The 23,007-nt window shown below is 45.9% G+C and overlaps 1 protein-coding gene and 1 long non-coding RNA gene across 8 annotated transcripts in view; one reads left to right on the top strand and one right to left on the bottom strand.

Annotated features, from left to right (window-relative positions):
- The window catches only part of LOC132536755 (uncharacterized), a 187,362-nt gene extending 180,140 nt beyond the window's left edge, over positions 1-7,222 (top strand). For both annotated transcript variants that reach the window (XR_009548269.1, XR_009548270.1), the window contains one exon: positions 4,072-7,222. This is a non-coding gene — a long non-coding RNA (uncharacterized LOC132536755). The remainder of the gene's footprint in view (positions 1-4,071) is intronic.
- Positions 3,816-23,007, bottom strand: part of NFATC2 (nuclear factor of activated T cells 2) — a 186,142-nt gene continuing 166,950 nt past the window's right edge. For 5 of the 6 annotated variants that reach the window (XM_060185245.1, XM_060185260.1, XM_060185252.1 and 2 more), the window contains exon 10: positions 3,816-4,107. In XM_060185245.1, coding sequence (XP_060041228.1) covers positions 4,052-4,107 — 56 coding nt within the window. In that variant the 3' untranslated portion in view covers positions 3,816-4,051. Of the gene's footprint in view, positions 4,108-9,952; positions 10,039-23,007 lie in introns of all 6 variants that reach the window. The other variant, XM_060185239.1, reaches the window with a different exon arrangement.

Raw genomic sequence — 23,007 nt, 5'->3', positions numbered from 1 at the left:
GTCAGGGAGGACCTTTGACAAGAGGTTCAGCGCGCTCAAATCCACCTGCTGCCTTCAACCCAAATACCAGAGGCACATGCCCTCACAGAAAGAGCATCATTTGCACACATCACTCAAAACCCAAACAAGTTCAAGTCTGCCCATGACCGCATAAAGACGAAGTATTCAGCCTTACTCCCAGCACCCTTCTCATTTTCAAAAGGGATTCACCAACCATCAGAAAAGTTTGCTTTGAAATGAACTGAAGACAGCGATGTTGGCTATAATGCAAGGCACTCAGGAATCAGCTGTTGATAATTGTCATTTTGATGCGACGCTTTTTCTTAGGCTTTTAGATGGAGTGCAGGAAAGCACTGCCTTTGCTCCATGAGTTCTAATGCCTGAGTCCCAAGTTGGGAGACCCCACGGTTCAGATGTTTTGTGTATCTGCTACTGAAGGCCTGTCCCTCTAGAAAAAGAGTTCAGGAAAGGTTATCCTGACTTCTCCAGAACGCCAACCCCACCCCTGTCTCTTGTAAACGTGAAGTCAACAACGTTGTTAACTAGATCCCTGAAGATCTTTCAATTCTGAACACTCAAAAGCACTTCACAAATGTTTTTGATAGGAAGTAAACGTTCAGCCTTTAGTTCAGAGTGACACTTCGAATACATCAGCTTCCAGTCTGCCTACACGTGGCAGCTACCCCCATTGACCAAGGCTGGTTTCTTGTTGAGATGGACAGCTTGGCTATTGGATGTAAACAATAAAGGCTACATCAGGGCTTCTGGGTTCTTAGGAGGACTTGATTTCATTCATCCTAAACTCTGGCTATGCTGGAAAGCTTTGGTTGCTTGTCCTTTGGAGAATACATAAGGATAATGTACAGAATTGGGTCAGCTCTGTAAACATTAGCCCACAGTTAGGGTTTGTGAACATGACATCTTTCAGAATCACGACAACACAGGTAGTTTTAAAATCATCCACTGGACCACTTACTGGGGGGGGGGGGGTGGGGAGCTAAATAGTTAACAATTCTCAGTGATAAGAACCAGGCTCAGAGCTAATGACCATCAGCATCTTTCCTCAGCAAGAAATGACTCCTACTTCCCCAAAGTTGTCCCCCTCTTTTTCCTGGAATGAACAATTTTTCAAGAATACATCATTTCTCTTAGGGGAAAAAAATCAACATATATGTAAAAAAGACACTTGGAAAAGCTCTCTGGCCCTTTATAAATATTTTCTAATCCCAAAAGGGTTGTGTTATTTTCAGGACAGCTAGAAAGCATAAAAATACAGATAAGAAAATAAAAATTTAATAACATACTAACTAATTTGGGTTGCTATTATATATTATCAAGCCACAGTTATTTTTTTTATATACAATACAGGAAGACTTGCAGACTTTGGAAATATACTACATTCAGCAACATGATTGGTTTTCGTTGGGAGTGCAACATATTTACATTACCTTCCGTGTCGCGAGTGCAAACCCCCACCTCACCCAGATCCTTCTAAAACACAACACACACATCATCTTCACCACCTGGACATCCTTACATCCTCCTTCTCTTATAGGATCTTAATTGCCTCCACCCATACTGACGAAAGTTCTTCAGCAACTATTCTTGGCAAAAACTTCCTCCTGGCCTTTTGAACAGGTCAAACTTTCTTGAAAGCTTTCTATTCCTGATACCCTTTCTCTTGCTTATCTCTGCCTTAACGCTAATTCTTCTCTGTCCCTTGCTATTTGGTAGAGTTGTTTTTGAAAGTGCTTCCTAAGAGATCCAGCTAGGATGTCTCAGAAAAGGAATCTATCTCTGTGTATGTGTGTGGTGGGGGAACACACACACACAGATCCAGCAGCTTGTGCTTGCAGGAAGCCATTTTCACTAATGCAGCTAGAAGATTTATGGAAAATGCATTAGTCCTTGTTCACCCCCATGGACAATGAAGCTGAGTAGCTACGCTACAATAGCAGGAAGGCACTTCGGTACAACATTCAGATAACTGAGGAAAGGCCAAATTTCCTCATGTGCAAAAAAAAAAAGGCACCTAGCCAGATCAAGTGAGAACAAATCACCCACTGAACACTTCGCCTCTTCCCCCAGTGAGATGGATAATGCGGAGAAATGTCTGTAGGTACAGCTGCTTGCATAAAGAACTTATCAGGAAGAATTCTGCAGCCCAGAAGCTGTGCAGTAGCGGCTAACTTCTTACTGGTTAGCATGGTGCCTGTTGAGAGGGGAATTTCCCTAAACTCTGAGAGGCAATCCAAAGGTTGCATACACGTGGGTGCCAAGGCCCCACGCCAGGAGTTCTGTCCTCTGGAACTCTGCACACACACACAGGCATGGTCTCCAAAAGTCCTGCACCGTGGTCTAGCTCCCAGTAAGCTTTTACCTCCAGGTAAAATGATGAGAGAGCCAGGACATAGAAAGCCCAGAGTGGGCCCTTCTTGGGTCTTCCGTGGCGCAGACTGGATTGAGCAGTCATGCTGCAGAAGCACGTGACTGGCTGGAAATGCATCCTGGTTTGTCCCAGAGGCGAGAGGCAATGAGTCGGTGCAAACAAACACGTCCATGTGATGAAATCTCACCTGCCAACAACTTTGATGGTCTAGGTTTTTGTATTGTGTTTATAAAATTTGCATCAGAGGAGAAAGATTCATGAGGACACTCTGGAGTTCACTAGAGAAAAACTGAGGAGAGCATACAGAAGATAACTGGTCTGGGCAAAGTCCCTTCTCACCAAGGTGTGTGTGGACCTGCTTCTGTTCAGATGAGTCCTGTGCTGGACAATTTAGCAGACAAGTCAGGAGTGGGATGGGGGGGGCGGTCAAGGGAACTTTAAATGGGCTCAGATAGAATAACAGTGAATTCAGAGGCCAAATCCTGAGTGGAGGTGTCCCATTTTGGGTCTAGGCCAGAGAGAGAATTAAGCCATTTTCCTTTGCCATGGTGAAACCCACTTAGGCCTGCCACTGGCCTCAGCAACAACCATTACACACACACACACACACACACACACACACACACACACACAAAAAAAAAAAAAAAAACAACCCTGTACTTTCAAGGTTGTTTTAACTTTTCTGATATTCTTTCTCAAAATGCAATGCACATACTTAAGATCCTTAAACTAGTTTATGAAAAAGCAGGCATGTCAATAAGCATTGGCTGCAGGAGACAATCTGTGACCACATGCCCCAAGGCTGCACAGCAGTTGGCCATGAGCAACCTGCCACCTTTGCAGCAGAAGTGGAAAAAAAAAAAAAGCCATTAATTTAACACTTAGAAGTTTCAACAGGTGACCTTGTACAAACTAGACAGTCTTACTTGAGAATGAGCCAACTCAAAAATAAAACTTGGGGTGGGGAAACGGTGTAATGATTATGCAAAGAGACATGTGCCTGAGGCTCGAAAGTCCCAGATTCAATCTCCCAAACCACCACCATAAGCCAGAGAGGAGCAGTGTCTCCTTTAGAAAAAAAAAAAAAAAGGCTTTAGCCGTGGCCCAGGACAGGTGATGCCTATGGATTATGATGGCCTATCTTCTGTCTCTACCTAGAGAGCTTTAAGTTCCTTGAACCTGAAAGTCAGACTCTTGGGCCACACTCCTTAGGTTGCTCTACTTGGGAAGTCTTTTCCTTCACAAGGTACAAGAGCTGTATCTGGAACCTACAAAATGAAGGCTAGGGTTTAATCACAGTGCCACATCTTCTGTCCCCCACCCCAGCATGTGCCCCAGGTCCTTAGTTCTGGGGGAGGGGTTTTGTTTGTTTGTTTTTGTTTGTTTGTTTGTTTGTGGTCAGCAGGCACTTAAGGTGTAGATGGGACATGGTCAACAGATGTTCATTGGGATTTAAAACCAAAACTGAGGGGCGCACTAATGGTGTTCACAAATGGTGTTCACAGAGAGAAGTGGCATATTTCCAAGTCGAGTCAGCTCCGCCACTAAACGCTCCTGCACGTGGGCTCCAGGCTGGAATATGCAGTAAAGGGAACAGAAGGTGAGGGACAATGCGGAGCTCCGAGGGGTTAGATATGAAAGGTATCACGCTAATGGCTTCTTCTATGTCTGATTTCTCGCAGGAGGTCCTGAAAATTCCTTCCTGATAATTTCATTAACTACAAAAGAAGAGAGAAACAGAAGACCAGGTCAGAGAAAACCAAAGTCATGAATCAGGGTAGTTTACTTAAAGCAGTTAAACTATTTTTTTTCCAGACACATTTATTTTCTTTTGTTCTCTGCAAGAATAGATTTGACAATTCTTAACATAAGAGGTATTTTCCAAGTTTGTGATTCTCCCCCACCCTGGATAATAATATATTATGCAATCAAACGGTTAGTGAAAATGCTAAGAAGTCCTAGTGCCCAGAAATAGAGTTGGGCCACATGACACATTTTTAAGTAGCCTTTTCTTCTTCAATCTTTTCACTTAGTGCACATTAGCCCTCTTCTGTGATGAGTAGCTTCCGCACCGTAAAGGCAGACTAGCTGTCAATGTAAATCTAATCCCAGTTTCTCTCAGAACAATGAATAAGTCTTGAGTCTTCTAATCAAGGTGTTTATAGAAGGGCTCTGGAAAGTTCCATTGTACCCTTCCCCAGAAGGCTGCATAGAATGCCTAGAAAGACACCATGGATCTGGTGCCAGTCACTGGCACTAGGAAGCCAGCTGTGCATGGAATCAAGGCTGTGAAGGTCATACATGAGTAACTAGTGCAGACTTCCTTCAACACTCTAACACTCATAGAAAGGAGCTGCTCTGTCACCCAGCATGCACACAGCTGTGCACGTGCCCTGAGGGGGGTGGGTGATGGTGTGTGGGTGGGAACTGGCTTTTGACCACTGGCCCTGGGGCCAAGAAAAGGAGAAGCAGCAGATCCACCAAACAGCAGGTTAATCTCCCTCTCCCAGTTCTGACACTGGCTTCTTCCTAGAATACTTTTTTTAAATCAAGAGATGAAAGGTTGGTAGCGAGGAGTAACTGGAGATCAGCTCAACATCTGTGTTTGAGTTGGGCCCTCTAAGGTCTATGATGCTTCTTCCTGGAAATCTTTCATTTGTAGAGTGAGTCTACAAGCTTGGTAATAAGAGGAGGGCAGGTCCAAACTGTTTGGTACTGAATAAGCCAAGTTGGACTCCCTCGCCTAACTGGTGGTGTGATCCAGCTTTGTGGCCTTAGTACTCTCATCTATAGAACGGAAATCACACAGGACAGTTGTGAGGGTGATAGGCATTGCTGTTGGCACATGCACCTAGCTTGGTGAAGTGGTTGCTTGCTATAGTGTTGGCAGCATCTCAAAGCTCTGTACCATATGAAGCTTTTGCTTTGTGCTTCAGATATGTGAAAGCAGATGTGTGTCTAGGCAGGCCAGAGTGCAGGTTCAAACCCCACCCCATGCAGCATCCTCAATTGAAGAAAGAACTACTCTCTGGCTCAGTCTCCCCATCTGTACAGCATGTATGAAAACGCCACCTTCCAGGGTTATTAAGGAACCTGGACAAGATAATGTACATGGTGCATACCAGTACAGTCACCATCTACAACAGGTTGTTTGTATGTTAATGCCCGAGAACAGAACAAAAGTTCCGAAGTGTGAAAATGGATCCCTAACAAAGGAGCTCAGAGGATGGATGTGTATATTCAGGTGCCAGGTGACTTCAGGGATCGAAGGAAGACAGGCCAGCCCCCCCCCCCCCCCAGTGCCCTCTTCACCATGGGACCCCACCAAGCCATGATGCAGACAGCAAGGCATTAGTGAAAGCTGGAAGGTGGGGTCAGTGTAACTTCACTAGAAGCTTTTCAAAGCCCGGATTCTGAAGGGCTTCCTGTTTTCTCAACCTAGGAAACAAGAGGAGTCGATCCTCAGTGGAAACTTTCCACAGCCTCAGCTTTCTAAAAATAGCTGGAGGGCAGAGATGTCGGCAACACAGCAGCCCCCACAACAGGGCAGCTTCTGAACACAGGGGCTGGGAGATGAGTGTCAGGTGGGCAGAAATGGTCTCTCCCTCTGAGTGAAGAAACCCTCACTTCATGAAACCCACTTCTCAGGTAAAAAAGAAAATGGGATGTAGGCAGCATGTGGAGAGTTCACGGCATGGGCCGCCTACAGGCCTTCGTGCAGTTGGGCCCTACAGTGAGGGGCCCACAGAAACCTCAGAGCCTCTCCATCTCTCTAACACACACACACCTGGGGCAGTGACCTCAAAGTTCTAGAGCAGAAAAGTCAGCTGGGTGGCCATGATTATATCTCCATGTTCCATGGGAGTGGGGTTGGGGGAGCTCTGACTACTTCATGCAGATCAGATTCAAGCCTCTGTCCTGAGCACCTAGGTGGCCTCACAGCCCTCTGAGTCAACTCAGTGATGTCTATGGCCCCAGGAAGGGGCCTGCAGCCTCCTTGTTCACATCTTTACTCTCGTGTCTTCACATTGCCCCTCAATGTGGGTGACCGTTCACCCTAAACTAAAGCCCCTGCTCGGGCCCATCGTCTGAGGCCCCATGACCTCACCTACTGCATGCTCCCCCACTCCCTACACACACACCAACCACACTAGCTTCCGTTCTGTACTGGCCTGTGCCCAGCATCATCCCCACAGCCCTGGAGTCCCCACCTCTCTTGATGCCTTCTTTCTCACTCACTTTGGTCAAGCCCACTCCGGGAAGGATACATTTGACCCACCCCCAGAGCTACTCCATTAATCAGTTCCTGGCAGTTCACTGTGCCACTCTATCAAGCTCTTGTTTCCCTGCTATATAGTGTGCTCTTAAGCACCCTGGCACACAGGAAGGACAGGGACATATATTAGGAAGGGAGTAATGGGACAACACTTAGCTCATACTGTCAAGCATGGGCATTCGTCCCCAGATGACCCACTCTTCTGCATCTGTGCCATCAGTGTTTCATTCACTCACAGGTTTCAAGCAGTTTTCTCATACTAGCTTCTTCCCACAGGGGATCTCATGCAGACTCCCAAGCAACCCTTTCCCCAAATCCTAACTTCCCTCCAGCCTCTGTTCCAACACCAGCCTTCACTAGAAAGTCTTCTCATGTACCCTACTTCTTTGGGACCCTCATGCCCTCCAGAAGCAAGGACTGAATGGTCTTTAAAACCTACCACTTAATGCTTGCATGCTAGGCGATTTGAGTCACTTAGACCCCTACAAGAGCACACAGCTGGCACCTAATGCCTGATCTTATCTGGCCAAAAGGACTCCAAACTAGCAACCTAGGTCACTGAGTGTAAGCAAGAAAGCCAATTTTCCTTTCTCATCCTATTGACAAATGAGGTGTGGGTCTATTACTCATCTGGAGCTTTCTTTTACTACACACACACACAAACACACACACACACACACACACACACCATTTACATTATTCAGGATTGGAGCAGGTACTGAGTTATCTCTCACAGCAGTCCCAGTGATGCCAACACCTGTGTGTTTTAGATGGAGAATAGAGGGTCAATAAATTTTCTGTAAAGGGCCAGGTGAACATATTTGTAGCTTTGTGAGCTGTGTGCCAATAAAGCCTTCCTAAACAAGGTCATGGGGTTGGAGCTGGTGTTTTTTTTTTTTTTTTTTTTTACCAGTGCAAAGAAAGGACAGAGATTCACTTGGATAGTGTGCTGTGGTCTCTTTCACTCTGTCTGAAGAAATATCCTGGACTGGTGAAGCCATTGTGATGGAAAAAAAAAAAACAACAAAAAACCACTTCCTTTATCTTTTGAAGGGTGGCAGTCCAGGTTAGCCTGTGCCTCTTACTAATTTTGTGCATCAAAGGAGTCTGCTTTGACTCAGTGTTAACAACTGATTACTGCTAGCATGCCAGGAATTTTCTGGTTAACATAAAGGCCCAGACACTTGCCTGTGACTTCCTCCTCCTAGTCTAGCTCACAGGTTCTCTAATTTCAGTTTGCCAAAGGGCTGTTGGAGTGGCCTACGGGACACCACAGGCACAGGTTGGGTGTGATTTATGAGGGTTTCAAGGGTGATTCTGACTCTCTAGATCTTTTCCCCCTAACTCCTGACTTTGGAACTTAATCTCCTGAGAAAGCAGGAGCAGAAAGGAGCAGACAGACCCCATCCTGTGTCTCTCTGAAACCTCAAAATGTGTTTTAAAATCTGGTTAGGCCACGTGAGTGCCCACGGGAGCCTACATGTCTGGGGTCAGCCACATGACCAGCTGGGATGAGAGTTGGAGAGGCTACATTCTTGGGGCCAAAGCAGAATCTGAGAGCCAACATGGTGTAGGCCACCCACTGTGCTTGGGCCAAGGTGTGAAGGCTGGGCGTAGGCTGGGCACGCCAGAAAACACACGAGTGTTTTCTGGGCTCTCCCACCATGGTCCCAAGTGCTCTCAGAGAAAGCTACTCTGAAAGTCAAGAGTGAACTCTAGGCTGAAACTAACTCCCTGAGCACAGAGCCTGTGTCCCCAACATGGAGAGAGGCTAGGGTGGGTGGGAGAAAAAAAAAAGTGGTTTTTGGCCACAGGCCTTTCCTTTTGCCTTTGGTATCAAAACTGAAACTGTTTGTCTTCTGAGAAATAAAGCTCTCCTAGGACCCAGCTTTTCATTTGCTAGATAACTTCCAGCCTTTTTCCCTCTTCTCCCTGCCCTCCCCTCAAGCTTCAGGGGCACTTGGAAACATGGGTGAGGCTGTGAGGCAGGGACAAAAAACCCTTGATAGGCTTGGAGTGCAAAGCCACGGGTGGGGTGTGAAGAGTTCTGTGCTGGCAACCCCCTTTCGAGGCTGTGGAGAGGGAGCTGGGCTCTGGCAAAGGCCTGAGCCAGCAGTTCTGCCAAGTTCCAGTGTGAGAGAGGGTAGCAGTACACTAGACAGACCCTTTTGATAATTTCTCTCGGCACCATTACAATTGCTTTTTTTTTTTTTTTTTTGCAGTTCTGAATTGCTGGGTGTAGTACCCACAGGAGGGAGCATGGCACCTGGTGGGCAGCCATCAAATGCTCACTGGTATTACCACCCTACTATGGCGTTTGATAGTCACTGGCTGAGAATGTGCTAGAGAAACATGCCCTCCCACTAAGGGTTCATGCTCTACCCCATGAGAGGTTAACTGGGCCCCGTATGTGTGTGCATGACATCTGATGGCTATCTGGACTATGCTTTCAGATGACCTAAGGGTCTGGCCTGTGATATCACAAGCCCACTTTCAATGACAAAGAGGCTATTCAAAAGCCACAACATCTAGCCCTGCTGGTTGGTGTCTGGTGAGCACTGTGCACAGTGTACTAGCTGTAATCAGGGTGTGCGGAAGGTTAACAGCTCATCCCCAATTCCCCACGTGGCTTCTAACCCACAGAGGCTCCCACCGCCGCCTTTGGTGTAAAGCCATCAGGCTCTGCTCTTCTTCTCTGTAGACCCAGAATCCAAAGCTGGTCATGGCAATCTACTGCTTTTGAATGTTTTTCCTTTCTCTCAGCTCACTGGGGCTCCATCCTAGATAGGGCAGAGTGTTAATGAGCAATGCCCTCCAAAGCATGTGACGAGAAAACACCTGGTGGGGGCATGGACTTAAAGTTCAGAAATTCTTCAAGTATCGGGTACATATCCTAGGTCTACTGATCCACATGCTCACCCTGTCCCACTGCCCCACACCCCCATCGCCCCAGTGAAAAACCTTCTACTGCTAACAGAGGGTCTTAACTTAAAGCACAATATACAAAAAAAAGGGGGGGCAGGGAACCAGAGTGTGAAATGCTGGAACATGGCATGGGAGCATGCACATTCTGAAAGCTCACCACCCCCCACCCCGGAATCTCAGGGCTGTCCCCTTCAGAAAGAGTGGGGTTTCACCCTTAAGAACAGAAAACAGTACCTCTGAGGCTGGCTTGGAAAATGAGAGAGGGCCATCGGGGAGACATTTGTTTATATATATTTTTTTTTAAAAATTCAAGGAAACACACAGCTGGAAAAACAAAAAGAGAAGCAGAAGATATCAATTACCTTTCACTTTGATTGCTTGGATCAAAGATCAGTCATTCTCTTTCATAATATGTTTTGTATCCAGCTAAGGTGTGTGTCTATCAGCTCTGAAAAAGATTTGCAAAACCATTTTTGAGAAGAAAAAAAATCACCTTCGATCTCTATTATGCTTCCAATTCATGTAAATGTCCATTTAATGAGTATCTTTTTACTAGGGCCCCTCACATCCCAGGATTGACCTTAACCCATTCTTGCTACAGTCTAGGAATACTTTTTCATCTTAACACTTGTGCCAGACCTAACCCCACTTCCAGGCTAATGGTTGCTGGGATGAGGGGCTCTCGGAGATCAAAGTACATCAGAAAGGTTAGGCGTTTTGGCTTTTTAAGCTACACCAAATGACCTAACTCCTACTATGTTGTTTCAAGGCATGATCAACTATAACGCTATGTAAAGCTGACTTCTGCTTTAATCAAGGAAGGTCAGAGAATTTTCTAGGGATCTACTCAAATGTATTCCTCCCCTTTCAGGTGTTTGCATAGACTTAATCCAACCCCGGCTTCCTTCTGACAGTGATGTAACCTCTGGGTATGCAAATTCACAAGACTGTACATTTTCTTCCTGGGTGTGTGTGTGTGTGTGTGTGTGTGTGTGTGTGTGTGGTTGACATTAAAAAAATATCTTTATAACTTCCACTGCTCAGAGTACTAAATACACTTCAAAAGAATGAGACACTACTCATCTATTTTACAAGCCATCCTATTACAAATCACATTTTCTCTTCAATTCTGAACAAACTCGCTCTATAGTTATATTATACCTACAGCTTTCAAAAACATTCTCTCTCCTAATCTCCCCTGAATGACCAAATTCTGAAGCCAGGGTCTATTATGAGTACCTGAGTTCGGAGTATTTGGTGATTAATTGCGTATAAGGAGTGCTCCAGCTTTTTACTAGAGGCAGTTTACTAGCATAATTAGCTCACCTACTCCCTGAAATTTCATCCTTGAGGATGATGACATTCAATCAGGACACTTTATTTTTTTTTAACAATTCTGCAGGCTTGAACTTCCCTCCTTATCAGCTGCTGTAAGCCCATGCTTTTAAAACTCCACATGCCTGAGCCCTTAAAGCCACTCCCTGATGTGGGCTGATATGCTTCTTTCTCTGCTACACATTAGTTTGTTGCAAATCCAAGATCAGAAAGTCCAGCCAGGGCCATTAAATACCACCTCTATATTGACAAGGACCCAATGAACTAATAATGTCTTCTGCCCAGATTTTGCCCTCCAACAACCACTGGGCATTTCAAATTGAGCACAGAAAAGATCAACTTCCTTGTCCCCACAACTCCTCCAAAAATAACTAAATTATCCTCTATTTTCTCATTTTATAGGAAATATACTCTCCTGTTAATAATGTTCAGGCCAACTTTTATCTCAGTCCACATCCCTTTTAATATTCGAAGGCTTCTGGATCTACCTTCAACTATATTTGGAAACTGCCAAACTCCACCATCTCCTGCCTGGATCTGTACTATGACCCCCCTTACCTGTCTCCCTCCCTCTGTGCTGGGGGCCTCAGCTCTGCTGTCACTTCTAGAAAAACCAGCTCTAGGTGCTGGAATGGTCTAAGTATTTTCACTTTGACCAGATGTTCCTATGCAAATATATCCCAGCACATATAGGTACCAGATACCAGGTAGAGGTCCAAGGTCACATGTGTGGAGCAGTGAATATAACCTAGGTGGAGTTCTAGGAACCAGACTCTTAGCATGAGCTAGTCTGTACATAGGTGTTTAAGAGGTCAGCCGTAATGGACTAGGAGGCCAGTACTCAAGAAGCTGAGCCCTGTTCTGTCTCCACTTCCTACCCCTCATCAAGAGAGTCCAAACAATTTATAAAGCATCAAACAAATAACTTGGTCTGAAGACTATTGAAGTACAGCTTCCTGTTTAGTAGTGAAATTTTACTCTTTAACTGTTTCTTGGTGGAAGACAAAGAGACAGAGGAAGAGCCTGTGGTATTATAATTCAGCTTAAGACCTAGGCCTCCCCACCCACCCTCTACCTCCTCTTCACATCTCATTTAATTCTCACAGCCATCGCAAGAGGCGGGTGGATGAGGCTCATTGCTCAGATGAGACCACCAAGGTAGAGAAAGATGAAGAGACTTGCCCGGAACAGCACGGGACAGAAATGTAGCCCCAGGTCTGTGGAGCCAGGGCTCCCTGCATTGGGAAGATTAGCAGAATGTCCTGGGACCTCAGATAAAGTACAGTTTGCATCAGAAGCCCTTGGAGCGAAAGTACTCTGTCACTACGTCCATGTAAAGTCACACAGCCTTTCACGGAACCTCGTTCTGCTGCCACAAAATGGGGAGTGTTTCCAAGGTGGCTGTGAGTGTTATTTATGATGTGGTAGAGCTGGCTCATTGGCAAGTGTTCATTCATTCTACAGTATAATCCCCTAAAGGAGGACGGCAGAGTGAGAGAAAAACCTGTGGAAGGAGACAAGCCAAAATGGTCCTAATGGCCATGGACATAACTCTGCTTCCCCACACAGCTGAACAGGGCGCAAGTTCTACTGATCAGTGTGACTGCTCTGGTTGGTTGTGAGTACTATGGAGATGGCCATCAAGAGAGAAGACAGTTACTAAGTGCTACCTAGGGGATACCTACAAACCCTACCCAAAACAAGAGAAAGAACTCTTATTCTAGAGTCACTGCTACCATTTTCTAATCTGTTGTGAGGTGACAGCTAGAGACCTAGCTAGTGATGTTTCATTTCTACAACCCTAGCAAATCATGAATCATCTGAATGATTAGATGATAATTAAAAAAGGGGATTAGAAGCGCTTCACTGATTAATCAACACTGATAATTATTAACATGAAAATACAAGGTGTTGAAAGAGAAAATACAGACAAGTATGGATCCAAGAATCTGTCACCTTGACAAATTACATAGCTATCTAGCTAGCTACCAGCCCTCTGAGAGCACAGACTGAGTAAGGTGGAACGAAATAGGAAGAACTCCATGAGTCTGTGCCACAGAACTGATGGGAATCAAAGCTTCTTGCCCTAGGTACATCTACTGGGGAAATTCCAATGATCCTTCCTACCAGTGCCCCATGCTCTACCCTCTTCTCCATTCTTTCCAGGATAACACATTTCCTTATAGTCCACAGGAAGAAAAACAAGTGACTTTTCTCTAACTACCCTAAAAAGAAGGACTAATCAGTTCAGTAGCCCCAACTTTGAGCTGTGCTTACTCTTCTGCCCAGTGCTTTCCTCCAATTCAGCAGAATTGCTGGCAAACGCTAGAAGAAGAAGCAGAGTTGCTTCTGATGACATGCAGCTAAGCAACACCTTCCTATCTAGCAACCACAGGCAGGAAGGCATTCTAAACAAACCATGGTCTGCTCCCTTGCCTCTGTTATTTCATCATAGTCTAAGTCCCCACACCTCTGCTGAGTAGCCACAAAGCAAGCACTGCAAAACAGGTTACTGGCTTCTTTCAAAAGAAAACAAAACAAAAAAATTTAAAACCCACTTGCTGCTATATCCAGCCAAGATTTGGGGAAGAGATGGGGATCCAAACCCACAAATCAGCCTATGACCACAAATGAGATGATAAAATAAATGCCTAATTGTTTGGGAAGCCATCTTTCTCTTTGCGGGGAGGGGTGGGCTGAAGGAATTAGCCAACCCTTTATCTTAAGACATGTGAGTTTACTTTAACATGAGAGGGCAGGAGGACTGGCCCACACTCCAGGTAGGCCTGCTAGAGGGAAGCATGGAGGAAGGAAACATCCAAGTCAGCTCAACAGGCAAGAGAAGTCACTGGCTGCCTGGAGAGAAATTCCACTAGGTGGATGGGGCCAGACCCAGTCTTTAACTTCTCCAAGGGAGAGTCACAGGCCTGGCCCCAAACCCATTGTCCTCAACTCAGAGGCTGCCCAGAATGATTGACAAAGACTATGTGCATACATCACATCACATGTCCCTAAAGTATATGAACTCCATCCCCCAGAGCACAGAACCCTAACTCCCAACTCATCTCCTCCATCAAACCTTCCAGCTGCCACAAACTGGTGAGTCCCCCAAATTCATAAGCTGAAGCCCTAACCCTCAATGCAAAAGCACCAGGTGGTGGGGTATTTGGGTAGCAGTCAGGTTGAGATGAAGACTTCCTGATGAAATCTGTGCCTTAGAAGGACTCACACTGTCACATAAGGGCACAGGTGTTCTCCCTAAGAAGCCTCACCGGAACCTATCAGAGCTGTAGGCAATCAGTCTCCTGTTTAATTCTCTGCTTCCACATAAAGTCTTCTTTGTAGAGGTGCAAGCTAGCTCTACTGTAAGCACAAAGCGCATTCCTCTCCAGTGCCAGGGTTCTGCTAGCAAAGCAACCTCAGGGCCCTCAGCTGGCCTGTGGCAGGTCTGAACAAGAGGCAGACGACAACCTTCCTGGTTCCTTGTCTCTCCGTACCTAAGTCCTACCTGCCCCACCACTTCCACCCTGGTCTCCCTGCCGGCCTTCTCTAGCCAGCAAGCCTCCTCTGTCTCTCCTGGGGAGAGGATCACACTACTAGGAGCCAGGCCACTCCAGGCCCAATCCCAGCCAGTCACACGGTAAACACCATGAACTTGATATAAGTCCCAGCTCCCTTCTCTGTCTCCCTGGTGAATCACAGACAAGAACTGCTAGCAAACATGGATTGTAGCCATCTTCATCCATTTATTCCACGTGTGTTCAGTGAACATCTGTCACTTCGACTCTGCTGTTCACTTTTGGGATTTATACATTCCCTAGGCCCTGGGTCTCTCACAGTTTTTCCAGGTCTTTTCAACAGTTTACATCCCTAGGTTCTGACTCTTAGTACTAAAGACAGCTCTCCATTTAATCACCTGGTTAGCAGGTGTTACAGGTTTCTTTTGTTTTTATTTATGTATTTATTTATGTGCCCCCAGGGTTATCACTGGGGCTTGCTGCCTGCACTACAAAGGAAATGCTCCTGGAGGCCATTTCCCCCCCCCCCTTTTTTTTTTTTTGCCCTTGCTATTGTTGTTGGATAGGAAAGAGAGGAGGGGAAGACAGAAGGGGAGAGAAAGGTAGACACTTGCAGACCTGCTTCACTGCTTGTGAAGCAACCCCCCTGCAGGTGGGGAGCCAGGGGCTCGAACTGGGGTACCTGTGCTGGTCCTTGCACATTGCATCATGTGCACTTAACCCACTGCACTACCACCCAGCCCCGTTTTTATTTTTTAAAGAGGGAACCAATAAGTGAACGCATGAAAAGTGTTCCAGTGTCTGGCGCATAGCTCTATCTACAGAGGGAGTATGAGCCCTGATTAATTCAAGTCTCAGTTTCCCCATCTTTAAAATGGGAATAACTGGTGGCCAGGTGGTGGCGCACCTGGTTGAACGTACATGTTATATAATGTGCAAGGACCTGGGTTTAAGCCCTTGGTCCCCACCTATAGGGAGAATCTTCACAAATGGTGAAGCAATGTTGAGATGTCTCTCTGTCTCTCTCCCTTTATAGCTCCCCTTTCCCTCTCGATTTCTGGCTGTCTCTATCCAATAAATAAAGATAATAAAATCTAAAAGTAAATTAAATTTACTTTAAAAAAAAGAAATACATTTTTAAATGAGCTGGGAATAACTGTACCCCAGAAAATTGGTGTGCTGTGAGCAGCTGACACATGCCAAACTAACAAAAAGTTGTGGAAATTGCTTCTGTTATCATCATTGCCATTATGTATAAAACCCACCAGAGAGGACACTTGGTCAGCAGACTGAACTGGTTTGCTAGCCAGACACACTCTTCCACCAGATCACTTTCACTCAAGAAGCTATTTCTACCTTTATAGAGTAGGTGGGTCTGAGGTCAACCAGCTCCGAGGTACAACTTCACATCCTGCCAAAAGGGGCCCTCCCAGGCTACTGCACGGGGCCCATTGACACCCTGTACACCAGTGGCCCCGGAAGCCAGCCTGCAGGGCCCCAGCTACCCAAACGTCTTACTAGCAAAACCATGGGGTTGACAGGAAAAACGCCACCCCATGTCCCGACTCTCAGGATGAGTAAACATGGCAGTTCTGAGGCTCTGGTGTTAAGTCAGAAGCCAACAAGGTGCTAATGGGGAGGAGGGCTCCTCTGGGAAGATGGAGACAGCAAATCTGTTTGGAGGCAGTTTGCAGGCAAGGAGGCACCAAGCCCCAGAGTGGAGAGATAGCTCACCCACCCAGAGCAATCCTCCAAGGAGACACATCGGTCTCACTCTGGTCAAACTGTCACAGGCAGGCCAGAACCTGGAACTCAGTTTTCTGAGGCCCTAGTCCTGGCAACCTCTCCTGCTCCCCTCCCTCACTAGACTTTATGATCCAGAATTTCAAATACACCTGACTCAATGCAGTCAGGCAATGGAGAACATGGGAGAAGGCAGGCGCCCCACCTGGCTGAGTGCACATGTTGCTATGTACAAGGACCCAGGTTGGAGGTTGGAGCCCCCATTCCCCACCTGCAGGGGGAAATCTTTGCAGCTGGTGTTGCAGATGTCTCTCTTTTTCTCTATCTTCCCCTCCCCTCTCAATTTCTGTCTGTCTCTATCAAATAAATGAAGATAATAAAAAAATAACTTAAAAAAAAAGTGGGTGGCAGGTAGTCAAATTCATCTCCAAAGGACATGGGTATGCAGGTCAATGAAGCAGCATTTGATACCCTCCATGCAGGCCCCAGACATTCATGTCATAGCATCTTATTCTGTGCCAGTGTTCATAGAGGCTTAGCAGTGGCTGGGTCAGATGAACTCCGCAGGACACCCAGTGTGGACATACTTTTTAGCTTCACCTAGATACCATGGTGATGGGGTATTTTTTTTTTCCAGGAAATGGTAGCATGGTACAAGCTACAAGGACCCACTATCTTGAAGGATTTGGCATGGTCATGCCAACCCCTCTCTAGGTTCTAACAGCCCAGAAGGCAGAGACCTCATCTCTTACTCTTGGTTATCATCCAGAACAGAACCCAACACATAGTAGGTACTCAGCTGAAATTTCATGGTGAGCCAGTGAGACAGCTCACCTAGAAAGGCACCTACTTTGCCATGCATGTTCGAGTCCCAGTTCACACCACACTGGGGAAAGCTTCAGTACTGTGGCCTCTATGGGGGGCCAGAGAGAGGGGGAGCTGGCCTGGAATAATAAACCCGCAGTGATGACAAAACTAAAAAAAAAAAAAAAAAAAAAAAAAAAAAAAAAAGTCCACGGAGGAATGGTAGAGTGAGTGAATGAAGTACAAGCTCCTGGTTTAACCTGAACCTGCCACATGGGCCAGGCTTTTTGACTGTCCCCAGGAGCTGGTGTGATACCCTAGCAGGCAGACTGTTGGCCATGTTGGCAAAAGTGGGGTACATTTGACTGGGGCCTTGTCCCATCAGCAGTGCCAACCAGTAAGTGCCTCCCCTCCCCATACACACACAGTGCCTATGAATACCCTGCCCCTTTGAGCTGCTTGGACAGTGTGGTCATGGCAGAACACACAGTTGGGATAAAGGGTGGGGGGTCAGAGTGTGAAGGACATTGGTAGAAGTATGCAGGAGTGCAGGGAGAAGAGACCCTTCCATACTGTGACAGCCACTGCTGCTGCCTCCCCAATGACCACCAGGACATACCACACGTGCCCATCTCTGGCTTCCCAAAGGGCTAGCACTAGAGCAGACACATGGACCAGTCTCAACAATTGTGTTATGAGAAGAAGTCAGCAGAGCTACCCCTTAAAGATGAGACTTAAAGCAGAGCTATAGACTGGGGTTCAGAGAGCACTGACGGCATCCAGAAGAACAGACAGAGGCACCCAGAACCTCTGTAGGCAGTAGCCTCCAGTAGAAAAACATTTAAGCTTACTGTACAAAACTTCTGCTTAGACCTCCGGAAGCCCTAGTCTTCCCATGGCATCAGCCTGACTCTGGCTTGGGCCTCTTGTATTCACTTGCATATATATACATATATGTACCCTCTCTCCAAAAACCAAATAATCATCTTGGCTTCCCCAGCTGGGTGGCCCTGTGATAGAAAAACCCAGGTTATCCCCAAGATTGGCCTCATATAAATGGCAGGCTACGGTGATATGCAGCAGGATCCTGGGGACCCAGGACACTCATTCTCCTCCTCCTCGGGTGAATACCTCTCTCCTGACGCCATTTCACAAACTGGCTAAGACACCATTAGAAACTGCCCATGCAGAGACCTTTGTAAGAGGCAGGGTTTTTGGAGTTTGGCTTGTGAGAGAGAGACAACATTGAAGGTTTCTTCAGTGTGATAGGTGGCAGGCTCAATCCTGGGTAGCACACATGGCAAAGCAGCACAGTATCCAAATAAGTTATTTCACTGGTCCAGTTGAAATCAAAGACACTAAACTTAGAAAGGGAGAGTCAACCATGACAACAAAACCCTTCCATCATACCAACACTAAGCATGCATTCACTGAGGCTACCGGGCTTTAAGGGGGTCACTGGGAATCTGAGTTCAAGCAACAGTGGCTGTGTGCCAGTAACAAGGCCCAGGAGGAGGTGGCTCTGTCTTTTTCTCATTTATTAAAGATGACCTACAGGAGGCTTAGGAAGAGCCCCGGAGCACTCACTGCTGAACAGTGTCTAAGTTCTCCACCTATACTTGGAGATTTAATGACCTAAAGCTTATATAAAGATCCTTCCTGTGGTCCCTGACTCCAACCATGAGCCCAGAAAATCTAAAATGCCAGTAAGAAAGATCCAAGCAAGCTGGTGACTAATCCTACCAGAAATCAAAAATACGTATAAAGTTAAGGATGATCTTACAGGGTTCAGGTGGTGGCGCACCTGGTTGAGTGCACATGTTCTGATGCCAAGGACTCGGGTTCAATCCCCTGGCACCCACCTGCAGGGGAAAAGCTTTGCAAGTGGTGAAACAGTGCTACAGGTGTCTCTCTCCCTATCTCATCTCAATTTCTGACGGTCTCTAGGCAAAAAATAAAGATAATTAAAAAGGATGGTCTTATGAGTGGTACTAGCTGGCAGATAAAAGAATGCATGAAATAAAGAGTCCAGATAGGGGTCCACAATTGTGTGGAGGTGATATTTGCAAACACCAATGAACTGCAGGCCAACTGGGGAACAAATGGACCTCCTGATAGACAATCTGATGACAATAACATAAACCTTTACCTTAAGGCCTGCAGAACAGTTCACCTGGATAGGGCGCTGCTTCACTATGTACATGACCCAGGTTCAAGTCTGGGACCCCCCATGCTGAAGAAAGCTTCAGCGCTGTGGTCTCTATTTCTCTCTCTCTTTAAAACAAAAAAAAAGACCCTTACCTTATACTGGACACAAAAATCAATTCCAGATGATTCATGAGTTTAAGAATGAAAAGTAAACCTGTGATGCATTTGGGAGCCACTGTTGGAGAAGATCCAAGCCAGTATTTTAGACCGGAGTTGCAGCAGAATCACTGGAAGGGTTATAAAAACTCAACTTGCCACCTGCCACCTCCAGCTTTCCTGACTCAGCAAGTCTCTGGGTGTGGCCCAGGAATCTGTGTTTCTAACAAGCTCCCAAATAACACTGCCACCGCCCACCCAGTGATGAACTTTGAGTTGTGCCATCTTGAACTTGGCTCGAGAACCTGAACCCTTTCAGAAACTAAGTTTCTATTGATCCAAAGGTGCCATTTCTCTCTCTCTCTCTCTCTCTCTCTCACACACACACACACACACACACACACACACACACACACACACACAGACACAGACACACACGACATAAGGTTAAAATCAGATACCATCAGATGTTGGGAGAATACAGAGAGATGCCTGTTACCTGCTGCTCATGGGAGTGCAAACTGGTACAACTGCTTTGGAGCACAGCTCAGTATTGTCTGCTTCCGTGGTGGATAACGCCCAGTGAGCAAGCAGTTGTCTCAAAGACACTCCTTTGTGTGCACACAACAGGAGAGAAAACATTCTAGAAAGGACTGTCCAAGATAGCTCTGCGAACAAACCTGGAAATCACTAAATGCTCACTAGCAGCAGCAAAGACAAATGAGCTGGATCATGGAATGCTACACAGAAGGGAAAAGGAAGGAATTACAATGATAGAAAAGCCAAATGAACGTCAGCACAACACTGAAGGGAAGACAGGTTGCAGAAGATGACTTTCAGTGCGATTCCACTTATGCAAGTTCACTGGACTCGATGTAGTGTTTACTGAATCAAGCAAGAGGTGCAACTATGAAGGAAAGGAAGTAACCAACACAAATTTCAGGAGAGTGATTCCTTTGAGATGCAAAGGTACAGAAAATATTCAAAGTCAGGCACCGAGCATCGCTCACAGCAAAGAGAGAACTAGACAACGGGGGAGATGACTCAGCTGTGCTAGAGCATCAGATTTGCATGCCTGAGGTTCTCTGTTTGATCCCTGGTGCCGCAGGTAGAAAGACAGCTAGACCCCACATGCTCCCAGGATGAAGGGACATTCTTACTGATGAGGTGAGCCTTCCCCAGAAAATCACACCTGATTCTGACCCAGCCTCCAGTCTCCCCACTGATCTAAAGGAAATACTGCGGACAGAGCTACAAGATCAAAGGCACCGTGGGGCCATAGTCAGCACAACCCTGACTGCAAAGCGCCTGGTCTCTTCCACACAATGAAAGGAGATGAAGGAAGCGGGAAACATAACGCCAAACCACCACAGTGTGTGGGCCTGCCTTAAATCCAAAGTCACACTGAAAAAAACTCCAGGCACATATAAAGCCATTAAAATGTGAACATGGGGTGCGGGTAGGGGGCAAAAGAACCTTGGTTAGTGGGTACAGTGAGTTCTAGACACAGATGTGGGTATAACACCATGCCACCAAAATCTTATAATTCTATAAGGCAATGCTAAATTACTGATGATAAAGACTTTTTTTTTTTTTTGCCTCCAGGGTTATTGCTGGGGCTTGGTGCCTGCACCATGAATCCACTGCTCCTGAAGGCACCCCCCCCTTTTGTTGCCCTTGTTGTTGTAGTTTCGTTGTGGTTACTATTGTTGTTGTCATTCGTTGTTGGATAGGACAGAGAAATGGAGAGAGAAGGGGAAGACAGAGGGGGAGAGAAAGACAGACACCTGCAGACCTGCTTCTCCGCCTGTGAAGCGACTTCCCTGCAGGTGGGGAGCCGGGGGCTTGAACCGGGATCCTTACGCTGGTCCTTGCACTTTGCGCCACGTGCGCTTAACCCACTGCACTACTGCCCGACTCCCGATAAAGACTTTTTAACTTGGGCATTGACAGTATTAAAGTATTCCTTCTGAGTTAGATAATAGTGCCAAGGAGTAGCAGGGGTAGATAGCATAATGGTTATGCAAAGAGACTCTCATGCCTGAGGCTCTGAAGTCCCAGGTTCAATCCCCTGCACCCCATAAGCCAGAAAAAAATAAAGAAAGAAGTAAAGAAAGTGGTAGGGTAGAGACACACAACTTTCATGTACAAACTATTGTACTTACTGTTGTATGTAAAACATTAATTCCCCAATTAAAAAAAAACATTTAAGAGATAACTGGGAAAAAATAGTGACAAGGAAATGTTTTAAGTTTTCTCATAGAGGGACATTAACTTAAAGGCTTGTATATAAAACATTTGAAACCTGAGCTCAAAGGTTTGTTTTTTTTTTAACTTGGGATTAAGTAGTATTTGTTTTGTTTCTGCTTATTACATATATTTAACAGAACAATTTAGTATTATAAAAAAGGAAGGAAAGAAGGGAGAAAGGAAGAGGTGAAAGAAATGAAGGGAGGGATGCAGAGGGAGATGAAAGAAGGAAGGTAGGAAGATAAAAAAAAAATGAGATAAAGCCCTCTAACAGATCCCTCTCTCCACTGTCACTGGTCATCTCTATCAAGAACAACATAGTGGACCCTCTTATGTCCTCTCATGTGATTCTACAAGACTTTGCCCTCAATGTGGGTCAACATCGGTAGACTGCCCCTTTCTCCAGTTGGAGGATGGGAAAATATATTCTGCCACTGGAGGAAGATGGATTCTGCAATGTGTAGCCTGGAAACGTTCCTAGCCATGACCACAGAATGCAAGTTCAGACCTACCGCGATGCAGAGGTTACACAGTATCCTGTGCTGAATATGAGCCCCTGATCAAATGGTGGTTATAGTTGATGGTATTTATATACTGTTCCCAGATTTGGGAGCTACTCTCTACCCTTAGCCAGCTTTCCAGAACTATTTCCAACTCTGACACCATCTCCTCAGATAATATCTTTAGCCCACCTGCATGCTGTCAGGCTCAGGCAAAAATTAGTAAAGTCAGGGGCCCTTGGAATATACCTAAAATAGACCTACTAGCTTTTTCCAAAATGGAGACCCCAAATCTCTGCTCTATTCTTATCTTTAGGTTCCTGATTAGTAAACAATTTGTTCTGCTTTATATCTTAATGCTTTTCAGCCACCAAGTTACAGCACCAAGTCATGTTATCATGACACCAGCCTCTCACTTCCCTGGGCATATGACCTCACCAATGTGTTCTAGAATATTGCCTCTCCAGGGAGTCGGGCTGTAGTACAGCGGGCTAAGCGCAGGTGGCGCAAAGCACAAAGACCGGCATAAGGATCCCGGTTGGAACCCCGGCTCCCCACCTGCAGGGGAGTCGCTTCATAGGTGGTGAAGCAGGTCTGCAGGTGTCTATCTTTCTCTCCTCCTCTCTGTCTTCCCCTCCCTCTCTCCATTTCTCTCTGTCCTATCCAACAACAACAATAACAATAATAACTACAACAATAAAACAACAAGGGCAACAAAAGGGAAAAAATAAATAAAATAAATATAAAAAAAATTTTTTAATTAAAAAATATATATATTGCCTCTCCAGAACCCCGCCCCATCAGGGGAAGATAGAAACAAGCTAGGTGTATGGATCAACCTGCCAATGCCCGTGTCCAGCAGAAAAGCAATTACAGAAGTCAGACCCTCCACCTTCTGCACCCCTAATGATCCTGGGTCTATATTCCCAGAGGGATAAAGAATAGGAAAGCATCCAATAGAAT

The sequence above is a fragment of the Erinaceus europaeus genome, chromosome 1 (assembly GCF_950295315.1).
Source record: "Erinaceus europaeus chromosome 1, mEriEur2.1, whole genome shotgun sequence".
Lineage (NCBI taxonomy): Eukaryota > Metazoa > Chordata > Mammalia > Eulipotyphla > Erinaceidae > Erinaceus > Erinaceus europaeus.
The sequence above is the reverse complement of the archived record's forward strand: the minus strand, read 5'-3'. Positions and strand labels throughout refer to the sequence as shown.